Source organism: Apteryx mantelli, chromosome 3 (assembly GCF_036417845.1).
Source record: "Apteryx mantelli isolate bAptMan1 chromosome 3, bAptMan1.hap1, whole genome shotgun sequence".
NCBI lineage: Eukaryota > Metazoa > Chordata > Aves > Apterygiformes > Apterygidae > Apteryx > Apteryx mantelli.
Genome location: NC_089980.1, coordinates 77,476,284 through 77,498,835, shown reverse-complemented (window position 1 = coordinate 77,498,835; position 22,552 = coordinate 77,476,284). Strand labels below are relative to the sequence as shown.

The following is a 22,552-nucleotide window of genomic DNA, read 5'->3' as shown; positions in this document are numbered from 1 at the left end:
ATTTATGATAATGTCCAAATACACAACCCGTCTGTTTGTTTCTCAGACCATAATATAGCTCATCTTTTTTGCATGTGTGTGCTGTTAGAATTTTTTAAAGACATAAATATTTTAAGATAACTGATGCAAATTACTGCCTGTAATTTGCAGGCAATCACCAGTTTGCTTTGCCTCTGCTTTTCTGCCTCTCACTTTATTCACCCTGTCCAACTTGGCTTTGTCTCCCTGTAAAACCATCTCCATCTTTGAAGTAGAGCCCTTTTATCTGCAACAGATTGTAAACCATTCTTTCTTTCTGAGTCTAGTAAGGCCACCAAAGAGAATGTAATTTTTTCATACCTTGCTTATAGTATCTTAACTATACTCTGTAACATTATACAGCATCCATTCTAATAATCATTAATAAAGCTCAGAAACTCTTTTGGAGTCTGATTATAAGATGCTGTATAAAATAAAATTTAATAATCCTGAATTTTGTTGTTTCATTTGTTAATCCTGCTCATAGCAAACTATCAGATATGACTTCCTCTTTTTAAACTCATGCTGGTTAATGTTTCCCATATAGTAGACACCAAGTTATGAAAATAAGTCTAAAATGAAATTTTTTTTCTCATAAGATGATGAAGCTTTGAATTGATGAACTTGAAATTGGTGAAAAATTGTTATCTGGTAAACTAAGCTGAGCTACGATGTTTTATAGTCCATGAGAAACCAAGTGGGGAGAAGAAGGATCTAGATTTACGTAAAGAAAGGATCAGCTTTATTAGGAAATGCAAGTAGGTGGGACTCAGATGAACTGAATAGGCTTAATAAAAGCTGCTTTAAATGATGAAATAAATATATATTAATGTATGCTGAAATCTACAAGGAAAAATCTCTTAAAGAGGATATGTAGAATGATCTGTATTCATCATAATTATATGTCATAGAAGTTTTTAATTAAAAAGTGCTACTAGCTAAAGTGCCTAAATAACCTAAAGCTTATACAAGGCAATAATGTTATTGACTTTCTTGGAGACCTGTTTAGAAGTAAGCTAGATACAATGACTTTCGAATATTTTCATCTCTAATCCTGACATACCACCACTAAGATTACTGCTTTTCTGCTAATATCTGTATCATTTATGGAAGATTTATTACCTATATTTACAGTGCTAAAAGACTCCTGGCTGATTTTTACAAAAGCTTTATGAAAATTGCCATTATGTGGAACAGTTAAAATGTGATAGCTTTTTAAAAGTCATGAATATTTTACTTATCAAGAAATATCTACAGATTAACAAAGTGTTATTCATATGTCCACACACAAGTTTGCATAAGTATTTCTGCTTTTTTCTTTTTTTTTCCAGGGCACAGTATAGAGCTATGATAGCAACTGGAGGAGTAATAACAGGACTGGCTGCCTTAAAAAGGCAAGACTCTGCCAGATCTCAGCAGCATGTAAATCTTGCCACGTCACCAGCTTCTGAGGAGAAGAAACCAGTTAGATGCCGGCCCAGAGCAGATGTAGTAATTGTCAGAGGCAAAATCCGACTTTATTCCCCATCAGGGTTCTTCCTTGTTTTAGGAGTGCTTATTGCATTCTTGGGAATTGCAATGGCCATCCTTGGATACTGGCCACAAAAGGAACAGCTTTTAGGATCTGAAGATAATCTATCAGTAAATGAAACTCAGGTTCTAAGAAGCCAAGGAAGCATTTTACTTCGTTTCTTTGAACAGCATGTGCACTCAGATAAGATGAAAATGTTGGGTCCTTTTACTATGGGCATTGGAATCTTCATTTTTATTTGCGCAAATGCCATTCTACATGAAAACCGTGACAAGGAAACAAAAATCGTACACATGAGAGACATATACTCCACTGTAATAGACATCCACACCCTGAGAATCAAGGAACAAAAGCAGCTGAGTGGTACCTTCAGTGGCTTGTTGGGGGAAGGAGAACTCAGGCCCAGTGGGAGCTCGTGTGCATCACGGCTAGCTGCAAACACAATTGCGTCTTTCTCTGACTTCAGGAGTAATTTTAGAATGGATAGTTCTGCCGAAGAAGATGAGATTATCCTAAATGAAGATAGGACCACCACTAGCCTTCTACCACCTTTGCTGACTGAGCAATCTGGTTCTGTCTTTGGACTTTGCCCTCACTCCAGCAAGGCTTCAGATGACAAAAACACTAGCTCTATAAAGTGTGAGACAAAATCCATCGTATCATCTTCTATTAGTGCTTTCACACTGCCAGTAATTAAGCTGAATAACTGTGTTATTGATGAACCCAGTATAGATAACATAACTGAGGACTCAGAGATCACTAGAAGTTGGTCTAGAAATCTGTCAATGGATTCTCTGGCCATTCCATTAACTGATACCAATGAATCCTACAAACCAGTCACCACCATGCTACCACGACATAACTCATTTGTGGACACTCCATCTGATCAGTTCAAATCTTCTATGATTCTTGGATCAAGCACAGGAAAGCTTTTATCGCCTGGTGCTGCCAGAAAACAGTTTGGGTCCAACACATCTTTGCATCTTCTGTCTTCACATTCAAAGTCCCTGGACCTGGACAGAGGTCCATCTACACTCACTGTCCAAGCTGAACAAAGGAAACATCCCAGCTGGCCCAGATTGGATCGAAGTAACAGTAAAGGATATATGAAACTAGAAAACAAAGAGGACCCAATGGATAGGTTACTTGTGCCACAAGCAGCAGTCAAAAAAGACTTTACTAATAAGGAAAAGCTTCTTATGATATCAAGATCTCATAATAATTTGAGTTTTGAACATGATGAGTTTTTGAGTAACAATCTAAAGCGGGGAACTTCTGAAACAAGGTTTTAATATTTAAATTACAATTTACATGATATCATAGCATTTTGACAAGTGTTTCCTTTTCAGTGAAACTAGTACAAGCCTAATTTTAACTAAATGCTTGATAACACATTAAAATTGGCTTGTGTGAACAGAGATCTTCATCTTCACAATGCCAAGAGTTTTTTGTCTTAGTAACATACAGCTGCAATACTGTACATTATCATTGCTCAGAGAGTTTTGGTACCACTGATTCCATTTTTTTCCAAGTCACTATTCTTTCTGTCTATATAAGCATGTTACTTTTTATCAATTTGGTTCCAGAAGCCTGCATTAGAATAAAAGCTCTGTTTACCTGTAATTTCTGTTTATTCAATGACTGCAAGATTCTAAAAATGGTGCTTGCAGTCTAGAATGGAAAATGAGCAGGAGTACATACTGGAATTGTCAAATTCAGGCCCGTATCCTAGCTGTTGTCTTTTACCTATGATACATCTTGGTAACTACCAACTTGCCATTATCATTGTGAGAAACTTGTTTACATATTGGGTGGGTGGATAGAAAAGAGTAGGCATAATTAAAACCATTTTTGTAAATTCATTGTAACTGGTCAAGTTGAATACCAGTGTTGTGAATTATTAAGTATGCTTTGTATGATAATCTTTCTACATTCATTATAATTTAATCTTGTAATTCCAGCAAATCATATATAAAATAGTCATGGATAAGAAACCTGAAAATTCTTCTGGGATTAGTTATCTAAAGCATTTTGATTGGCAGCAATTTTAAAATCTAAATATACAAATTCAATTAAAATCATAGGCACAAGATGAGTGTCAACATGATTTTAGAAACATGGTGAATAGTAAAATGACATTATGACATGAATCTGAAGAGAATAATGGAAAATTAATATATTGCCTCTTATTAAAATAGCCAGAAGTTATATAATTAGATCTCTGTTTTTGAAATAATGAAACAAAGCATATGATTCAATATTTATACTAACACAGTATGAAAGCCCCTTGACTAAATTTTGACTTAGATATTTCACATAATTATTAGCATGAGGGCTTACTGGAGGCTTAGCTATGGAAATTTACATTACAAGACTTTGTAAAAGGAAGTGACATTTAACACTCTTTTCTCAGTGAAGCAAGCTTTGCAGTTGGCAGTTGTAGGGTATTGCTGAAGAAAATAAGAATCTGAATATGTGTACCAGAAAGTTTTCCTGTGTTTCATTAAGGCATTTAGGCTGTTATACTGCCATAACAGCCATGCTGGAGAATGTGACTTCTAGTTGCATGGCTCACCTACCAGGATATTGGTCTTAATTTGTCATCTCTGAGTCAGTTAACCTAAATATTCAGGAATTATTTTAATAGCTTTTCCCCAAAAGAATCAAACATGTTAAAATGTTATGGTACTTCAGTTGATCATGAAAGATCAAAGATAAAAATACTCTCTCTATTTTTTTTTAAATATATTCAGCTCCACATTTCAACTGTGTGATGTTTGTGTGTCAGGAGCATTACCTGCTCTGTGAATTGAGGCATAGTGTTACTTATTAGAACCTCAAGCCCATATATTTAAACAGAGTTGGCTAAATATTTTGCTATGAAGCTTTTAATAACTTTCTGGTTTGTGTTCTTAAGACATTTGCTATTTTTTGAAATAAAATAAAATGTGTATCTATTTAACTTTTGTAAGACATGTTTTTCCTCTATAATCTCAAATCCTCCATATCAGAACGTAGTTAGGTATCATAACATTATGTTTTTACTTTTAACATTGTGTTTAACATACTAGCTTGCCGCTAGATATTTGGTTATGACTAATGGATTTCAATGACATTGATATACATGTAAAGGCTGATTTTAACATATTTCTAATATTAAATTTTTTGTATGTAATATGAAGTATATTCAGAAATGGTTTTGATATACAGAAACCTGCCATCCTGTTCTTCTTAGTTTTGGTGGTAAGTATGCTTACAAAAATGGGGAACGCTATTAAAAATGAGTAATGTAAGTTTTTCTTTCCTGAATAACTAAACTGAATCTTAGCTTAAAAGACTGTTTTTTTGGATACTATCATATCTGAGAGCAGTAGTCCTTTTGTAAGTATAGCAGGGCATGAGTTTTTAATTTTAACATAGATATGTGGTAGCTAAAAATGTACTCACTTTAGAAAAATTTATTATCCACTTGGGAGACCAAGGTAAAGCTACTGACTCAGAGCAAAAAATCAGAATAGCACAATTCAATGAAATTCTGTGGTTGACAGACTGGCTACAAAAACCTTCCCAAGGTAGCTCAGAATGGAGTGTTTCATTCAGATAATAGTATTCACTGTATGTTCTGGAAATAATACATTCATCTATTACATTTAAAAACTGTATTAAGTAACATGATAAAATTAAAAGTGATAACCTTGCTTCCAGTAATTTTCAGATCTCAAAACTTAAAAAATGTGTGTCAAATGGTTCATAAGGCAGAAAGTCTAAGCTGCTAAGTCCAGCCAGTGGTTCAATATTAAAAAAAAGTCGGCTATGACTTAATTTCTGCCCAGATATGTAACCATAAGGTTAGGGACCACTCTGGAAATGTAGGACCCAGCATCCTTGCATATTCCTTGGGCATTTCCTGCTCAAGCTTGAGCCTGAAAAGCTTGTAGACATTCAAAAGGCCTGAACACTAATCTTAACATACAGAAGGCAGAAATTACATTAGGGCAAAGGTGCCTGAACCCTCTGTAAAACATGTGCGGAATTAAAAACCTTACAGTGGTGTAAGGTCCATGGCAGTATCCGGTCCAAACAGCAGCCTTCTGAGTTGGATCCAGCTGGCCAGTAAAGAGCTGGTGAAGACTGGAGTGTGTCCTAAACCTCAACTCTATCTTTAGGGCATAAATATTATCTTCAGTCATTTGCTGAGGCAGGGGGAGAGGGCATCTCCCTTCAACTCTGAATCTGTCCTGAAATTTAGGATTTGATTTCACCAAAATTTTCTTTGGTTGCAAAGCCAGACAAAGAAGCTCTTGCACCTCTGTGATTCAGTTCTCAGACTTTTCTTTTTTTCTTTTGAATTTGATTCATTTTCATTATAGATGCTCCATGCAGCTCCACAATGAGTTGCTCTGGTACCACTGCAGCTTGAAAAAGAAGTTGAAGACAGAAGTTTTAAACTAGTCTTGTCATCATAGAAAATAATTGTATAGCTACATCATAAGGCTATTTTTTTGCAAAAGAAAGTTAATCCTTAAATCTAGCATGGCCAGAGGAAGATCTTATGGTACCACATCCTTTGTATGTAATAACTCCATCAAGAAATCATCCAAAGAGTTCAGTTCCTTCCTCTGCCTAAGACTATTATAAAGATACATTTTCTACCTCTCAGGTAAGTGTCTTAATCACCAAGCTATAGTTTTGACTGATGTGATGATCTGTCCCTCCCTCCTGGCAAAGCTACTTCACTGTGCTCGTTTATTGGGCAAGATTTATGGTGCAATAAGAAGCATGACTCTGTAGCGATTAGTGCAGAAATGCTGGGCTGCACTGTCTCTTCCAGGTTTGCTTCTGTATTTTCCATGAATTAGTCACGGCGACTGGATTCTTGCCCGGTTGATATTTTAACTCCTGCTCCAGAGAGCCTGGTATAGTCTCCCTGTGAGCTAGCAAACTGAACTCTGGCATGTGGAGCAGCCCTGAGTTCAGTGGCGGGGACCAGCGAGTACTCCAGCTGCTCAACAGCCTCTCGCTCAATGGGTAGGAAGGTGCAAGCATGGGTCTTCTCAGCAGCAAAAGGACTTTACTATGGTGGTCTCCATCCTGATGACTGCTCTAACCCTTGGACTGTATAAAGGATGGAAAGACAAGCTGGTACCATCAGTCTAGTTTTGAAGGAAAGTGAAATTTCATGTTGAAAACAGCACATTTTTTGAGGATATCAGTTTTGGAGGTAGGCATCTACATCTGTCCTACATCCTGTATTACACAGTTAAATAGTTTTTATGCACAACATCAGAGAGCTTTTCTCTGACTGAGAGCTGATTTTACTTATATCCTCAAAATATAGCATTACTAGTCCTTAGTTTCTGCTGGGTGAAATTTGGGAAATAGTTTTAACATCCAGCACAAGTTTTCTCTCTGAATGGCTTTTTGGGTAACTGGCTTGTAGAGTTTCTGGATTGCTTTAATCTTACACTTTTACAGACAAGTTCTTTCTTTCTAGAAGTCTTTCTCTGACCCTTTCCAGAAATCTCTGCCTTCGTCTTCCCAGCACTACCTTTTTTGTAAATTTGCCTACTAAATGGGACATTATACTGAACAGTATAAATGGTCTCTTATAAAGCAGGAGTGCTTCAATTAGTATAATTTAGCTATTCAAGGGCAAGTTCATGCTCTTTGTTTAAACCATTTAAATTAAACTCAGAATCAAATTAATTCCAGTTATCATACCTATCATATTTAATTTTCAGTTCACATTTATTAACCTTTTCATCAATGTTCTATATATGGCAGTGTTGAGTTGTTTTGTATTTCAGGACTCAGTATTTCAAATTCTCGTCAGTGGAGTACTTTATGCATTCAGTACAGCCCAAATTTTAATAGTGTTACTTATCTGAGTGACAGCTGACAGAACTGCAATCTTAAGTCTGGTAAAGAATGGAAATCTGACAGTTACATTACTTCTTATTTTAGAATAGTTTATTGAAATTGAAATACAAAAATACACTGTGTTATATCAAAAGCAGTATATCTAATATGTTATCTTGGTTCTAATTATGGCAGATAATGCCAGAATCACTGTAGAAAAAGAATCACTGTAAGTATTCCGTAAGGAAGAATTGTAAAAACATTTGTCAGTTTTTATTCTGGCTAGTGTAATTATTTATGATAGCATTCATAAGAACATCTAATCCATTTCTGAATCCCACTAAGCCCTCCATTTAACTAATATTGTTTTTGCAAAGAACTGCAGCTTAATTATGAATTGCCAATAAATATGCTTCTCTTATCAGTTTGAAACTTTTATCAGCACTTTAATTTCATTGCAACAGACAATTGTTCTGCTATTAAAAAAATGGTACCAGGTTTAACCTGATATCTATTGTAAATATATAGGGTTTTTTTTTTTTTTTTTGTATTTTTAAACAAATTCTTCACACATCACACTGGAGCGCATCTCCTGGGTTGTGGTCCTCTGGAAGGAATCCCACGTGTGCTGTAAGACTGCTCTGTGATGTGAACCAATGTGTGGTACATGGGGACAGAAGTACACTACCGACTTGGAAAGAACTACTAACTTAGCTGCACCCTTAGTGTCTTCTGAGAATCACAGTAGCACAAATGTACATTTTTGTTAAGTTCGTTAATAAATGTTTCGTGATTAGTTCCATGTCAGAGCCTTAAAGAACTCCACTAATCACCTCCCTGAAGCCTGATACATTCCCTTCCAGCCCAGCTCGTCACGTCCCTGTTTCACGGTTAATAGTTCATTTTTTCTCCTAATTCTCTTCTTCTCTAGATTAGCTAATAATTTCACATGTACTACAATAGCAAGTGCTTTGTTGAAGTCACGGTAGAGGAGATCTACTGCATATTATGTCTAGAAAATTATTATTTCAAAAAGAGACATACATTTTGTGCAGTATGAGCTATCTTTGGTAAATCCACACTGCATTTTATCCTATTTCCCATTTTCATTCTTGTCTTTAGTTCCTTGCAATTTTTTTCTGAATCTTCCCATACTGCCTGGATCATGCTAGCAGACCTGTAAGTGGCCAGATTACTCCTCCCTTCCTTCCCTCTCCCATTTCATAAATACATATAAAATGTTGACTATTTTTAATACATTCACTCTTCCTGTCAGCTCTGTAGATTCATTGCTACAATGTCCATTTCATGTGCCGATTTTTGCAGGATACTGTAATGGAGATTATGTGGCTCACCACTGTGAGAGCATTCAGGGCTTGAATTTAGCTTTCCCACAGGTGAGGAGTTGCACATCTTCCATTTTCACACTCTCTTGCTTCCATTTCCCACACTTTTCTATCTCCTATTTCCAGATTTCTTTTCCTACTAGCCATTCCCCCCCACCCCTTGCCCCTGCTGGATATTTATAATGTAATTATCCTAGCTGAAAAACGAGGCAAAGTGTTCATACAGGCTATATCTGGAATGCAGCTCTCAATTTTTATGTTCTTGGGGGGTGGTTTTGTTTTTAATTATGTTAAAGTGTAGCTGGACAGGAGAGTTAATAATTCCCCGCGTATTCCCCGCACACAGTGCCTGCTCTGTGGCATCCCTTTCCCCAGTTCGTTTCCTTGCTTGTTCTGTTTCTTTTGGTTTTGCTTTAGTGAGGTTGTTGCTAATCCAACCAGGTCTGGAATTGTCCTCAAAGGCTTCCCATACTTGAAATGCTTATGTGTATGCAGTTGATTTAAAAAACATCAGCCTTACTTGAGCCGAATCCCCAACCTTCTTGTCCTGCTGATTTCATTGACTACTTTCCTTCCATTACCAAAATTTATTCTCCTGAAATCAACACCTTCTTTGAAGTCCCATGATAGTTTATTCTTTTATTTAAAGTTAATTGGATCAACTCATAAGTATTTGAGTTTCTAGGAGCATCTTGTCTGTGGTACACCCAGCGCTTACTAAAAGCCAGTCCGTGTTTGCTTCAGTGATTGCTTGTGGCAGACATCTGTTGGCTAATCTGTCTAGGGATATCTGTGCTCAAGTGCCACAAGCACCATTTGTTCACAGTCTTTCTTTCTGGGAAATTATGTTTTCTACAAGGCAAAGGTAAAAATTCAAGGCAAAGACAGTGTTTATATGAAGACAATACTTATCTTTCTGGTAGTAATAATCAATATGCCTCTGCTTTTTAATTCAGTCCTCTTAGGGAAAAATATTCCTATGCCTTTTAATTACTTATTTTGACTTTCTGGAGGCCTTAAATATTTATGCATTGAACTTCTGAAAACTGTGTCAACATTGAATATCCAAGGTGAGAGCACAACATTAAGTTATATAAAGGAATATACTATTTTCAGTATCATTCTTTATAATTTCCTTAATATAGTACATAAAATTTCATTTTAGTGCAACTGTGGAACATATATTTCCACTGAACTGCCCTCACTGAGTCATGGTTTGCTTGTCTGTGTAAGTACAGTTAGTTTGGAAATGATCACAGCGCAGAAGCACTTCATATAACTCCTTCCAGGGTGCACTTCTTTGCTCTTTTCAGAAATAGTTATTATTTTGACATGTTCTATTCCACTTCCAAGCAGTAGTGTTTATTTTTATTACTGTCTTATTATAGTCACAAGTTTTTCGAGGGTTTCAATACCATCAAACAAAAATATATGAATGAAAGAATACAGAGAAGATTGACTATTATATTACATGGAGGGTGTAATACAATTAAATTCATCTCACTCCTAGAAGATTTCATTATCATTTTAACAGACAGTAAGCACTCTGATATATGGTCTAAGCATATTACATTATCTCCAGCAAAAAAGTGTTCGTTACTACCTCTTTATGGGAACTAGGAAAAGCATTAAATTTATAACTTAATTAAAAGACAGTACTCTTTGAACCTTGTGTAGAGGAGTCAGGTGAACACAATAGCTTAGGAGAGGTTAGGAGTTAACAAAATGTACACTGGATTCTCATTAAACTATACTTTTGAAATCTGTATGCGTTATAACCAACACAGAAATGGAAGATGCTTATTGTCACAGAAAACAGTCCTATTCATTCTTCTAAGGAAGAAGTTATACTTGTTTCTTGTCCAGCGACTTTTTGAATGAATATTTGTATGCCTTAGAATATTGATACCTATCTCGCTGTTATCTAGACTGGCAGTTTTGCAAAGTTTTCAGGCCTTGCCTTTACACATTTACTTTATTTTAGTCTACATTTTTCTTTCGCAGGCAGAACAGGTTAGGCCATTTCTCAAAGCCATGAAGAACTCTGTGACTCTTATGTCCACACCTACTCTGCTTTACAGTGATGCTTTAGTCTCTGGTCTCCTACTTGGTTTAAGATGACTAAATCTTGTGTGCCAACATAAGGGACAGATTCTCCCTCCCTTCCTACTTGGTCCTTTAGCAGCTGTGGTCAGCCAGGTTCAGGAACATAACCAGCTGAAAACAAACTCAGCAAAAACAGCTACAGCAGCAGCAACAGCAACTACAAGATATATACGTTTTAGTTTTCAGCTGGATCAGGGAGCTGGTCTACTTCAGGGCATATCTGTGTAAGTGCAGGGACGAGCCAGACTATTCTGGCAGCAGGCTGGTTTAGGCTCATTGTGAACCTCACCCCCTCTTCATAATGTCATCGTGACTCAGATGAGTTATGATGTTGGATGGCACTATGGTCTAATGGTTTCTAGAGAAATGTAACAGACTGTCTGTGGTTTCTAATATCTGTTTTGGCATTGCCTTCCCATGAATCTGTGGAATACCTTTCTATACTTTTCTGTCTGTACCTGTATTCACTCTTGTCATGTTTCAAACATCCAGTTTCTTGGTGAGTATCTATGAATGACCACAACATTTGTAGAAATCAAAATGCATTCCTGAAAATAGAAAAGGGAGCTAAATTTCCTTGATATTTATTATTGGTGAATCATTTATTCATCAACACTTTTGACTCCAAAGATAGGCATGGGTGCTTCTTATGGCTGTGTGTCTACAATAGTCAGTAACTTTCTCCTCCAAGACCTGTAGAGCTTAATTAATTAATGTTAAAAGTAGCTTTCCAAACCTAAGGCAGATGGAGAAAAATGTGTCCCTGAGCCCTTGTATGTCTTACAGTTTTGTAGTAAATATTAAAAAGATTACTTTTGAATTAAATTATTTCATTTGAATCAATTGTTAAATCATATATATATATATATAAAATTTTTACACATACACACATATCTATTTATGTATATACACACATAATGCTTTCAGTTGGATCTGAAAGCTGATCTGCTTTATGGTGTACTTGCATAGGTCAGGTGTCAAAGGCATGAAGGGTCAGAGCTGTGTTAACCTATGTGCACCCTGTACTCACCAGATGTTACTTCGAATTGCATGTTTTGGGGGGATTTGGAGCTCAAAAAGGGTATAAAGCTAGAGAGATATGCTGTTACCCATTGCCTGGGATCTCTCTTTTCTGGTTTGGTGATCCATGACACACTCACCGGATCTCAAGGTCTCTGCGGTTCCTAAATTGGGTAAGAAATACTAAATTCTGTGTTTTTGAAGATCTTGCTACTTTTGTCACTCAGCAGGGATAAACAGCATGGGGCAAAGTGGGTGGGAGCACATGATACCAAAATACTGGGTTGCCTTAGACCACCCCTGGCTAAATGGAGACAATTGCAATATAAATCATCACATGCAAAGGCTTAGAAAAATGAGAAAATTATTAATGAGATTAAAGAGACGGACAAAGGAGGCTAGCTCCCAAGTCAGAGGATGCAGGCTGACACATGATCATATTCTCTCAGACTTTTTAAAAATAAGGTGATGTCTGCTGATATCTCAGCAAACATAAAAGGTTATTGCATTGTATCAGAAAGAGAACTGTTGAGCTGTGGTGGAGACCGACTTCAACAGCCCATTAAAAATATAGTTCTGCCGTTATCACACACTATTACCAAAAAAACCTCCACCCCACCCTTAAAAAGAATCTTTGGCATGTGCTGTAAAAGATTATTAAAATACATGTTTCCACACTTGTGTGAAAGAAACAGAACAAACTCTTTCCTTTTGACCTCCTGGAAGTGAAACTTGTGTGCTGGCTCAAAAATAGTGAGGTCTATGGAACTCTATGACGTATGTCTTCAGCATTTTCGAGGCAGGTATCTCAAAAGGTCAGGTGCTGAAACTCCTTGCAGAGTCCAATCTCTGTGAGAAAACACTAGATCAAGGCCTCAGAGGGGAAAGCATGAAAGTAAAATTGTTTCTGAGCATTATGATGTAGGGGAGTCTGAGAAAGAATAAAATCAGCCGGCATAGTGAAGTCTGGGTTCAAGCTTTCTTCTCAAAGCTTGACAGGATACTGTCGGACCAACTACATACAATCCGGCAGAAGGAGACCAAAAAAGAAATACCTACTGGGAGAACCACATCAAAGTCACTTTTGTAATAAAATAAGGGATAGGCTTGCTGGTCAGTGACCCGGGCTTGTGCAGCACCCTGACACTGATACCCTTGTAGGCAATTTAAATAAATGAATTCCTCATCTACAACAAGCAGATAACCCTTTACTAACAATCAAGATTTACATGCTTTTTTTTTTGCTATGTTATCCTCCCATATGCTCAAGATATCTGTAACTGAATAACTTCTGCTCTTTTTACAGAGAGACCAAACAGCTTTTTTTCTGCCAATATCATTTCCTTGAGGAATTTTGATTTTCCATGTAGAAATGAATACACTTGTTAACATAATCAGTAAATGTGAAGCTTTCTGTGTGATCATACACCCTTTCTACTTTTCTTCCCTTCCCTGACATCAGAAATGCTTATCATCATAAAGAAAATGTGTGTTTTCAGGTGTGCTGATACTGGGCTCTACCACCATATTTAGGCTTTGGCTGCTTCAAAGGCACTTAAATGCACCTATTTTATAATAAAACAATGATGATTTGCAAGATAAAGATCAAAAAGTCTGTAAAAAATAGCCAGATGAGCCTCAGACATAGTCCTTGCTTTCAGATGTGATTGACGGATGTATCCATCCCCCTGGAAGCAGGGCAGTGAGATTGCTTGCAGAACTCCATGCCATAAAATATATTAGCCTGTCTCATGGCTAAAAACTTGGTTTGAGGAGAGAAAGACTGTGTTTTTCACTGAACTGAACAAACAATTAATCATAGTGTAACATCATGTTCAAGAACATTGCTCAAGCTGGCTTTCGATAATATTGACACTTAAAATTAGTTTCACCGCAGGAACTGGGATAAGCAAAGTATGACGACTCATGGCAATACACAGGTCATGAACATTGTCCAACTGACATTAATTTTCATGCTTGAGTATCTACAGAAAAGAAAAAATGCTGTTCAGTCAGTTTAAATGTCTTCGTGTTATCTAAGAATAGTTTTGTATTCCATAACAACAAATTCAGCACAAACTATCGTGTACAATAGGAGACAGAAGGTATGAAGAGGATATTAACTTTCTTAAAAAGTGAAATTCAGTCTGCTGTAGTTGATAGATTCTCTGCACCTATTTAAGGTCATCCGGATTAAGTGCTATGGGAAGGATGAAGGCACTTCTAAACTTACAGAAAGCTCTGCTTGGATGTAACCTGCAAAAACATTTACCTGAATATCCTCCTAAACAGCCCAGGGACTGGTTTAGAAAAATGTTTTGCTTTTGTTGTCCGTAGATGGAGTTCTTCCTAAATGAGAAACAGTATCTGCTAGTATAAAAATCTAAGTTATAAATCAGTTTAAAACCATACATTCTTTGAGGACAAACATAGCCAATATTTTAATTGTCTTTTCTCATTTCCTCTCTTAAACTAGTGTAGTACTTCTTTTTTTTCAAGGATGCAGAAGCAAATGGTGTCATATATGAATAAAAAATAAATGATTTTTCAAAACCAATTTCTTTCTGATGAAGTTCTGTCACAGAACATGTAGAAATTGACTGAAATTTTAGAGGACTCTCATCTCTTGTCAAAAAAATACAATCCTGAGTGAACTCTGAATATATTGGGTAGAGTGGAAAGACATAAAAATCACCAACTGAAGGAATTAGACACATGTCATTTTAGAGAGGGGATAAATTATATGGGCAAGTTTGAAATAAGGATTTCTCTGCTTTTCCTATTTATAGGACAGATGTTATTGAAGAAATTTGTCTTGGCTGACTCTTAGCTGCACACAATAGCCTGAAATACATTTCTTTTTAGGCTTTTGGAGCTGGTCAGAGGAGTTAAAATGACAGTATATTTTCACAGAAGTGTAAGCTTCTCCATACCTGTTCATCAATATGCATCCGCTCTATTTAAAAAGGAGTATCTCCAGGATACAAAGGCAAATGTTTTTTAATTATTTTTTTCCATTCCCCTCCAATAGTAGCAGAAAGCATAACAACTAAAGCTAACAATAAAGCTATTGTGATAATAGAACAGTCTAAAATAAATTGACTACCACTTGGTTATTTTATATATTCTGCTAAGTTGAACAAGAGTAATAACATTTGTACCTTAGGAACATTAGGTACATTAGGAACCTTGCCAAGGTGAAAGAAGCTTCTATTCAATTTTATTCAGTATCAGTCCTTTGAATAATATGCTTTTTATCAGTATTGGGTACAGGTCTTCATGTACTCAGACATATCTCCAGCAAATCCTGTAGCTTGAGACAACAAATGATTCAGCTATTTATAAATGACGGTTAGTGTCTTCTAGCGTTGATCAAAATGTGATCAAAATTTACAATAATTTCCTTTAGGATCCTTTTGTTACTCAAGGCTGCGGGCATCATCCTAGAGCTTTGAATGTAATATTTGCCTTTTTCAATATGAAGAAACCATCTGTTTTCTCTCCTACACAAGTAATACTGACAAAGGACATATATAACTGCTGTAATGTTACCTAAAAGGAAAACAGCATTTGCTTTCTCCAAGGAACATAAATAACATATTGAAAAGTGTATGAACATCCACAGCATATATGTAGCTGGATATAGCAGAAATTTATCTATTGTAGCAACAAAAATTCAGTTTTCTCTTAGTGGGAACTGAAGTTTGTATTGTCTTTTTTCTTAGCACTGTCACCACTCTGTGTTTCATGTCACAGGGAATGTTGGCTTTAGCAGAAAAGGAAGTGAGAGGGAATTATTTTGCCCTGCAGACCCTCTAAATCCTTCCTAGTTCAGCCGCTTGCCACTCCAATTTATATCCTTTAACTAAGTGACTTTCTCCCCTGACTTTGTCCACTTGGACATCCTGTCCAAACTGTGCCTGTTTTCAGCAGGAACAGCAGCGTTCTTAGTTGCTCACTGGGGGAAAAGATTCACTGAGAAATTGAGGGAATGCAGCCAAACCAGGGTCACAGTTATTGCATAAAACTTGCTCAGGGCAGTGCGCCTGCTAGTCTGCTTTTAACTCTCCTTCACGCAGTGAAGAGCGTATGACCATGTCACTCTGTTTTCTCCATTAGTTCCTTTTCCTCGTTTTCCTTAAAAATGTCCTCATTTCACCCACTTACAGAATCGCACAAATAAGGGGTTGAAAAAAAGATGTGCCGTCTCTCTTAACTAGCATTTCCTATTGCACAGTGCATTCTACCTTCCAGTCCTACTTTATGCAGATATTGGGGCTTCCATTCTACTACTTCTAATATTCGTGGTCTTCTTAATATCCTACCTCCCTCTTCACAAGCACATGACTGATTTATGCCTCTTTGATTTCCCTGCTGACTGCTTCTTTCCCACATCCTTTTCATCTTTTAATTACAAGGAATGGCTAAGTTAATCTTTTTCTTTGTCATTCTACCTCTGTTGCTAGGATCTCTACTTATCCTGCATACACTTTACTGTGAGACCACAAGCTTCAAGATTTCCTTAGCTCAAAGGTGCCATGAAATCTGCTTGCAGGCTGGGAAACAAAATAGTCCCTGTTACAAATCTCTTTGCAGAATCTCAAATATTGTTCCATTTTGCTCTCAGAAGAATGAACAATAGAAGCAATGTGGTTTCATAGCACCTAGAAAATGTTAAACCCAACAGTTTGTATTGGGTGCACTGAAATATATCACTGTGTACACTCATAAAACCAAGACCTGATGTTAATGGGAATATTTCTAAGCAGCCACAGAAAGAGGCCCTATGTACACGCAACAGGGCATTGCTCATGTGTGAGTGCAAAAAGACAGAAGACTCTTTGGTTAATTTTCAAATTTTTTACTTTTGTTTGCTTTAAATATTGCATGTGAGAGGAAAACTGGTTTGCTTAGTATTTAGATCCCTTGCAGTGACTTGTCTGGCACTGACTGATTTCCTGAAAAAAAAAACCCAGAAAGCAAAGCTCAGTAATGGTCATGAAGAAGGTGCCCACAGAACAACTTTCTCTCCTCCAGTGGTCCCATGGAGAACACTGGCAGTGCAGGACAGGTGCCACAATCTGACCTCAATTTCATTATCAGTATTGATTATAAATGTACCAAACATCAAAGAGAAAAAAGAAAACCTGAATTTTCGGAGTGTGACCAGAGCTCTGAAAATACCGACCTCAGGGGACAGAGAGAGCCCGGTTGCTTCAATATTGGCTTTCCTATTTGGTATTATCATCCTTGCTGCCTCAGTATGTGGGCTGTTGCTTCTCCTTCACTCACTGGATGAAAATAGACAATAATCAGAGAAGAATAAGAGTAAAAATAAGAGAAATAAATGATAAAATCTCAAAATGGAATAACTGAAAATTAGAAGTTTCTGTGAAAATGCCTATTTCAAAATAGGAGAGGATGGGGATTAATTCATAATTTTAGTTCCACACAAAACTATTAAATAAAAGAATAGTTCAGCAGGTTTTTTTGCATTTCTTTCCCTTTGCAAAGGAGCACAGAAATCCCCACTGCTCTGGGTGTCTCATGCCCTTCTCTTCTCCATTTCAACCAATACATTTGTTCAACTCAGTATATATTTTTCTATAAACGCCTAAACAGGCCACAAACAGAGCTGGCCATAAAGTGCTGTGGCAGCCAGCTGAGAAGAGAGAAGCTTGTTGTGTGGAGAGTGACAAGAGAAAAGGAGGGAAAATTGCCAGAAGGGATCAGAAGTAATGGACACATTTGCAGACTGGAGGAAACAATGCCCATTTTTTTTTCACCTAAAGGTAGGGGGCATCCTTAAAGTCAGAAAACAGCACTTGAGGAAAAAAGGAAGGAAAGAGAACTGTTCTCCTGGCCTTTCTATCTCAGAAGCTCAGGGACAGACAGCAATGACAGCTGCATGTACATCTTGGAAACAAAGAAAGGGGCTTGAAAAGAAGTGTGCCCAGTTGGCATATTCTTGCAAGTCATCAGGGTTTGGTTTGCCTTTTATATCAAAGACTTACATACATGAAATTACCTGTCACTCAGTCTGCCTGATGTTTCCTCAGCCTGCGAGCGCTGAAACTCTGCGTGCAGCTTTGGGTCTGCACCCTACACCCCAGGCGCATGCTGCAGCTCCCCAATTGAGGCAGCGAGCCTGGGCAGTCAGGGAAGCTACATCACATCATTGCAGAAGCTTAGCCTGAAAAAAAAATCAATGTCAGCAGACAATTTTGAACCTAGAGATAGCAGAAGTGCCTCAGGTCTAGGCTGCCCTAGATTATGAACCGGGTAGGAGGCTGGTGACAATAGACCAGACAGGTTGCTGAGCAAGCAAGAAAGCTGTCAGAGGAGTGGCTTTCCAAAAAGAGGCACAAGCTGGCCCAGAATAGAGCTAAAGGGACTCTGCCAAAGACAGTGACCCAGTAGAGAAATGGAAATTACATACTTTGGGAAGCGGAGGGTTGAGAGCCATTGGAAAGAGTCCTGGAAAGCAGCAGAAGCCAAATATCAATCTGCTGTAACTGTTTTTACCATGTGACCAATTGTCATGATTTAATTGTAAATCTTGCAGTATTTGGAACCTTCTCAGGAGACTATTTTTCTTGCTATTTGTGAGAATTTGTATTTTCACTGCAGGAGAAAACAAGCCCAAGATGACCCCTCCATTCTTAAACCCCTCCAGCCTGCAAAAGCTCCTGGAAGTGTGGCTTGAGTGTACCCTGCATGCTCAGAAGATAGAATATGATGGAAAAAATTAAAATCCAACCAAAAATCATTTGCAAAATATCTCAAGACTTTCTAAGGTAGTCTTTTGTGGGTTTTTTTTGGTCTTCACCCAGTTTTGAAAACCTTGGACTAGAAAGAATTGGGGCTAGCTATAAAAAAACCTCTGCTTTAGGAGGTGGGTTCCTTGCAGAAACAGTAAACTGCTTGTTGAGCTGTACACACTTGAAAAAGAAATACTTGTTATCTACTATGGAGAAAATTATAAGTGTCCCAGCAGTGATGCTGAATCTCTATCCTGTGGCTGTGGGAAGCCTGAATACTGCACACAGCACTGACAAGCGGGATTCATGATGTCTAATTGCACAGATAGCCTGGGTTTACACCCTCTGAATTAACCACAGACCTGCTTGTGTGCATGGAGACACACTCTGACAATACTACCTTTTCCCCTGGTTCTTGCTTTTATTTTTCTTAAGTGTTCTTATGAGAGAACAAGGAACGGAGGGCAGAATAGGAGAGAAATCTCATTTTATAGTGTAATTGCTGTGATTTTGTGTAGAGATAGCCAAAAAAAAATGGTGGTTCTCCCTCCAGTATATTTGTTTCAAGGTTGGGTTTCAGAATTATCTGCTTCTTTACTCTGAAGTGACAGATGACAGGATTTGGCTGCAAAGGAGGCCTGTACTAAGAACCAGTTAATTCAGTGAGCGCCAGATCAAAACACAGAGCTGGTGAACAGAAAAAGGTGGAACCTGAGAATATCCCCATTGCATAAGACTCCTCTTTCTTTGAATTCTTGATCCCTTATTTATCCCTCTCTTTGAAATAAAATAGTGTGAAAAGTTGACTTGTGAGCTAGGAAAAGGGAAGAGCATTCACCTCCCAGGTGTAGGTCTGTCTGCAGAATTGCAAAGATAAGCCGAAACATTTAAATATCTACAGACCCTTGGCCTTACCAGATTTTCAAGTGGGATGGATCAATATTTGAATTAACACTACCTGGTATGCAAGAACCCTCAGGAACCCTATCGATTAATATAGATATAACATTTTGGGGGCTAAATTCTGCCTGGAGCTGGACATGGGACCCTTAGAGGCTGCTATAATGTTGGTGCTTGCATTCTTGATGCACAGAGCAGATAGTCAGCCTGCAAAGGGGCCACAGCCTGAGAAACAAGGGGCTCTGCTCTGCTTCTGTCCTGGTTCAAAAGTCAAATGTCTGCTTTAGCTTGTGTTGGTGGTTGGAGGCTGATGTGAGTGGAGTAGAGACTCATTGGCTGCCATTTCTGCGTGCATGGCTGTGCAACCTGGCCCTCCTTTGTGTCTGTCTCCTAAACACCTGCTAGCTGAGCTGCTGAATGTCATCCTTGTCCACACAAAGTGCCATGGTGCCTTCAGACGGCAGCAGAGCCTTCAGCCCTTGGTGGGCCAGGAAAACACCACCACAATAAAAACACTTGTGGGAGCCTGGGCCAGAGAGGTTTATGTACGAACTGTCTCTTAGGTGAGTGATATTCAAATGGTTCTTACGTTAAGAGCATAACTCATGGGATAAGTGAATTTGTATTTTGATTTTCCCTGTAAAATGAAGAACAAAAAAATGCGCTGTTTACAGAAGGAATCTATTCTTGTCATTTGAGGGTTGTAACAGCAAATACATCCCAAAGGGAGCCACAGAATGGGGGCTGTCCTCCCGCCTGGCGGAGCCCTGGCTCATGCAGCACTTCAGGATCCAGCGGCAAACCCTGCAGGGCAGGGCTTCACTGCGAGCAGGACGTTAGCTGGGGCTGACTGAACTCCAGCAGGCTGGTTGAAGTAAAAGTTATAGGAAAGAGGGCAAAGCCTAATTTTTTTTTAATAAATGCAGATTTAAAGGTGAAGAGGGAGGATGCTGTAACTAACTAAAAGCCGTAGCTGCTCCATTTTAAATGTATGCAGGCCTTTGATATCTTACTGATGACTAAGAGCCTTACTGAAGGAACAGGAAGAGGGTGTTAGGCTGTTATTGTGCTGGCCTGCTTCATAATATTAGAGAATTTCCCTTCCACAGGTATCAGTTATTGCCCCCTTTTTCAGACCAATGAGGAATTCTGGTGAGATCTTTTCAGCTTCAAGAGAGAAACCAGCTTCAGCCTGTCAGTCAAGGCAGAAGTTTATTTAAAAGGTCATGTTTGAGATCTGAGTAACGAACAGTCTGATTACGCAACCGATAGCCTATTGATCAGCAGTTCCCGTGATGAAACGCCTTACTATCTTTTGGGAACAGAGCTATTGGGTTCCTTTCCTGAAAGTTCCCTCTCACTGCTGTTCTTCAGTGTTTGCTTTTGCTTCTACATCGATGACCTTATAGCTTAGCTGGATGCATGTGCTGATCTGCTTTAGCTATCTGATTGCTGACCCTATTTGCTAATTCTGCTAACCACAATTAGGCAGTGTAACTTGACCTGACCTGACCACTAACTTCAAGCAATACACACCAAAAAGAAAAAAAGGAAAAAAAAAGTGTTATTCCTCTCCTTTTCCACATTTTCTCAGACGAATGAACATTTGCACCACTTCTGTAGTCCTTCTGAACATGAGAGTTTTAATGGCTCAGACATGAACATTTATGTTGCTAAGATAAAAGACTTGGGGCTATACTTCTGTTAATCTCAGCAGAGGCCAAAGATCTGTTCTTAGCCCCTATGGCCCATAGAAGGATTTTTGATGTGGAAGTGTTACAGCACCATTGCAACAGAATCTTTTCTATTTTATCAACATTTTTTATCAGAAGCCTTTCTATAGCGCTGAGCTTTTGGGAATACAGCTGAAAATTATAGGCATACCACTGGAAAAGAGCCGACAAATCTGATGTCATGTAAGTGCAGGAATCAAAATTGCCTATATATGGGTGAAGCCAAATTTACATGGTTCAGTGTAGATTTTTTAAGGCAGCAGTGGGAGCCAGGCATGTAAACACCTTCAAAAAAATTGGATCTTTGTCAAATTTTGTTATTTAGATTATGCTCCAGAATTTGAGCATAAGCTCTGCATGAGCAGGTAGACACATTTTCTCTGTCTCTTTAGCCAGGATGCCTCTGTACAGTAAAGACAGTACTAACAACTCTTCTGCTCCTTTGCAAGAATTTGTTCCCTCTATATCTGACCAGTTCTACTGGCTGGAGCAACCACACAGGCAAGAGTCTGGTTTTATCTCTTTACAGTCACATCAGAGTTAGTGTGAGCTTAATGTAGTTCTCGTACCTCCAAGCAACACTGTGCATGAAGAGCAGAAAATCATTCCCCACATTTGCTAGTTGCTACACAGTCTATTGTGCTGGAAAGATGTGTTTCTTTCCTGGCCAGCTGCTTGGCATTTTCTAAAGGCAAGAAGCTATTTTTGCTGGGAAAAGTTTGCCTTTGTTTGCCTTCTGCTCATATGAATTCTTTTATGTCTGATTATAAAAAAAGAAGGGTTAGAAGTCCTGGTTTTGATTGTGTTTGCCAAGTGTTGTGTCATTCTGTCTCGTAGGGCTACATATTTCTTCAAATAGTTAGTGAAGGCAAAATACAATATGGAAAGAGTGCGTCACGAGAAACATCCCCCTTCTCCCCCCCAATACACAGCATGAGTTATTCCCTCTTAGGGCATCCGAGGAGCTCCTTTGTGTTCTGAGAATGTGTTCGGTTTTGTTCCATTCCTCCTCCTTGTGTTGGTGAGTAACACTACATAGTATTTAAACTGTGAGCAGTATAAGCTGCCAGTGGCCTCTCAGGCTACAAGATACAGAAATAGTAATAAAGTGATATAGAACTGAGAGAGTTGCATTGGTGACTAATATAAGGAACACTGGAACTTGTTGGCTTGCCAGCAGCGATTTCCTATTGCTTCTGATATTAGTTTATTCTTGATAACATACCTATTAAGAAAAGAAAAGCACCATGCTGAGGCAGAATTTTAAAGAAAGCTGGC

At 38.0% G+C, this 22,552-nt stretch overlaps 1 protein-coding gene across 3 annotated transcripts in view; it reads left to right on the top strand.

The window, feature by feature from the left end:
• TMEM200A (transmembrane protein 200A) overlaps positions 1 to 4,511 on the top strand; it is a 61,763-nt gene extending 57,252 nt beyond the window's left edge. For all 3 annotated transcript variants that reach the window (XM_067293734.1, XM_013959144.2, XM_013959143.2), the window contains one exon: positions 1,350 to 4,511. In XM_067293734.1, coding sequence (XP_067149835.1) covers positions 1,366 to 2,841 — 1,476 coding nt within the window. In that variant the 5' untranslated portion in view covers positions 1,350 to 1,365 and the 3' untranslated portion in view covers positions 2,842 to 4,511. The remainder of the gene's footprint in view (positions 1 to 1,349) is intronic.
• The last annotated feature ends 18,041 nt before the right edge of the window (positions 4,512 to 22,552 follow it).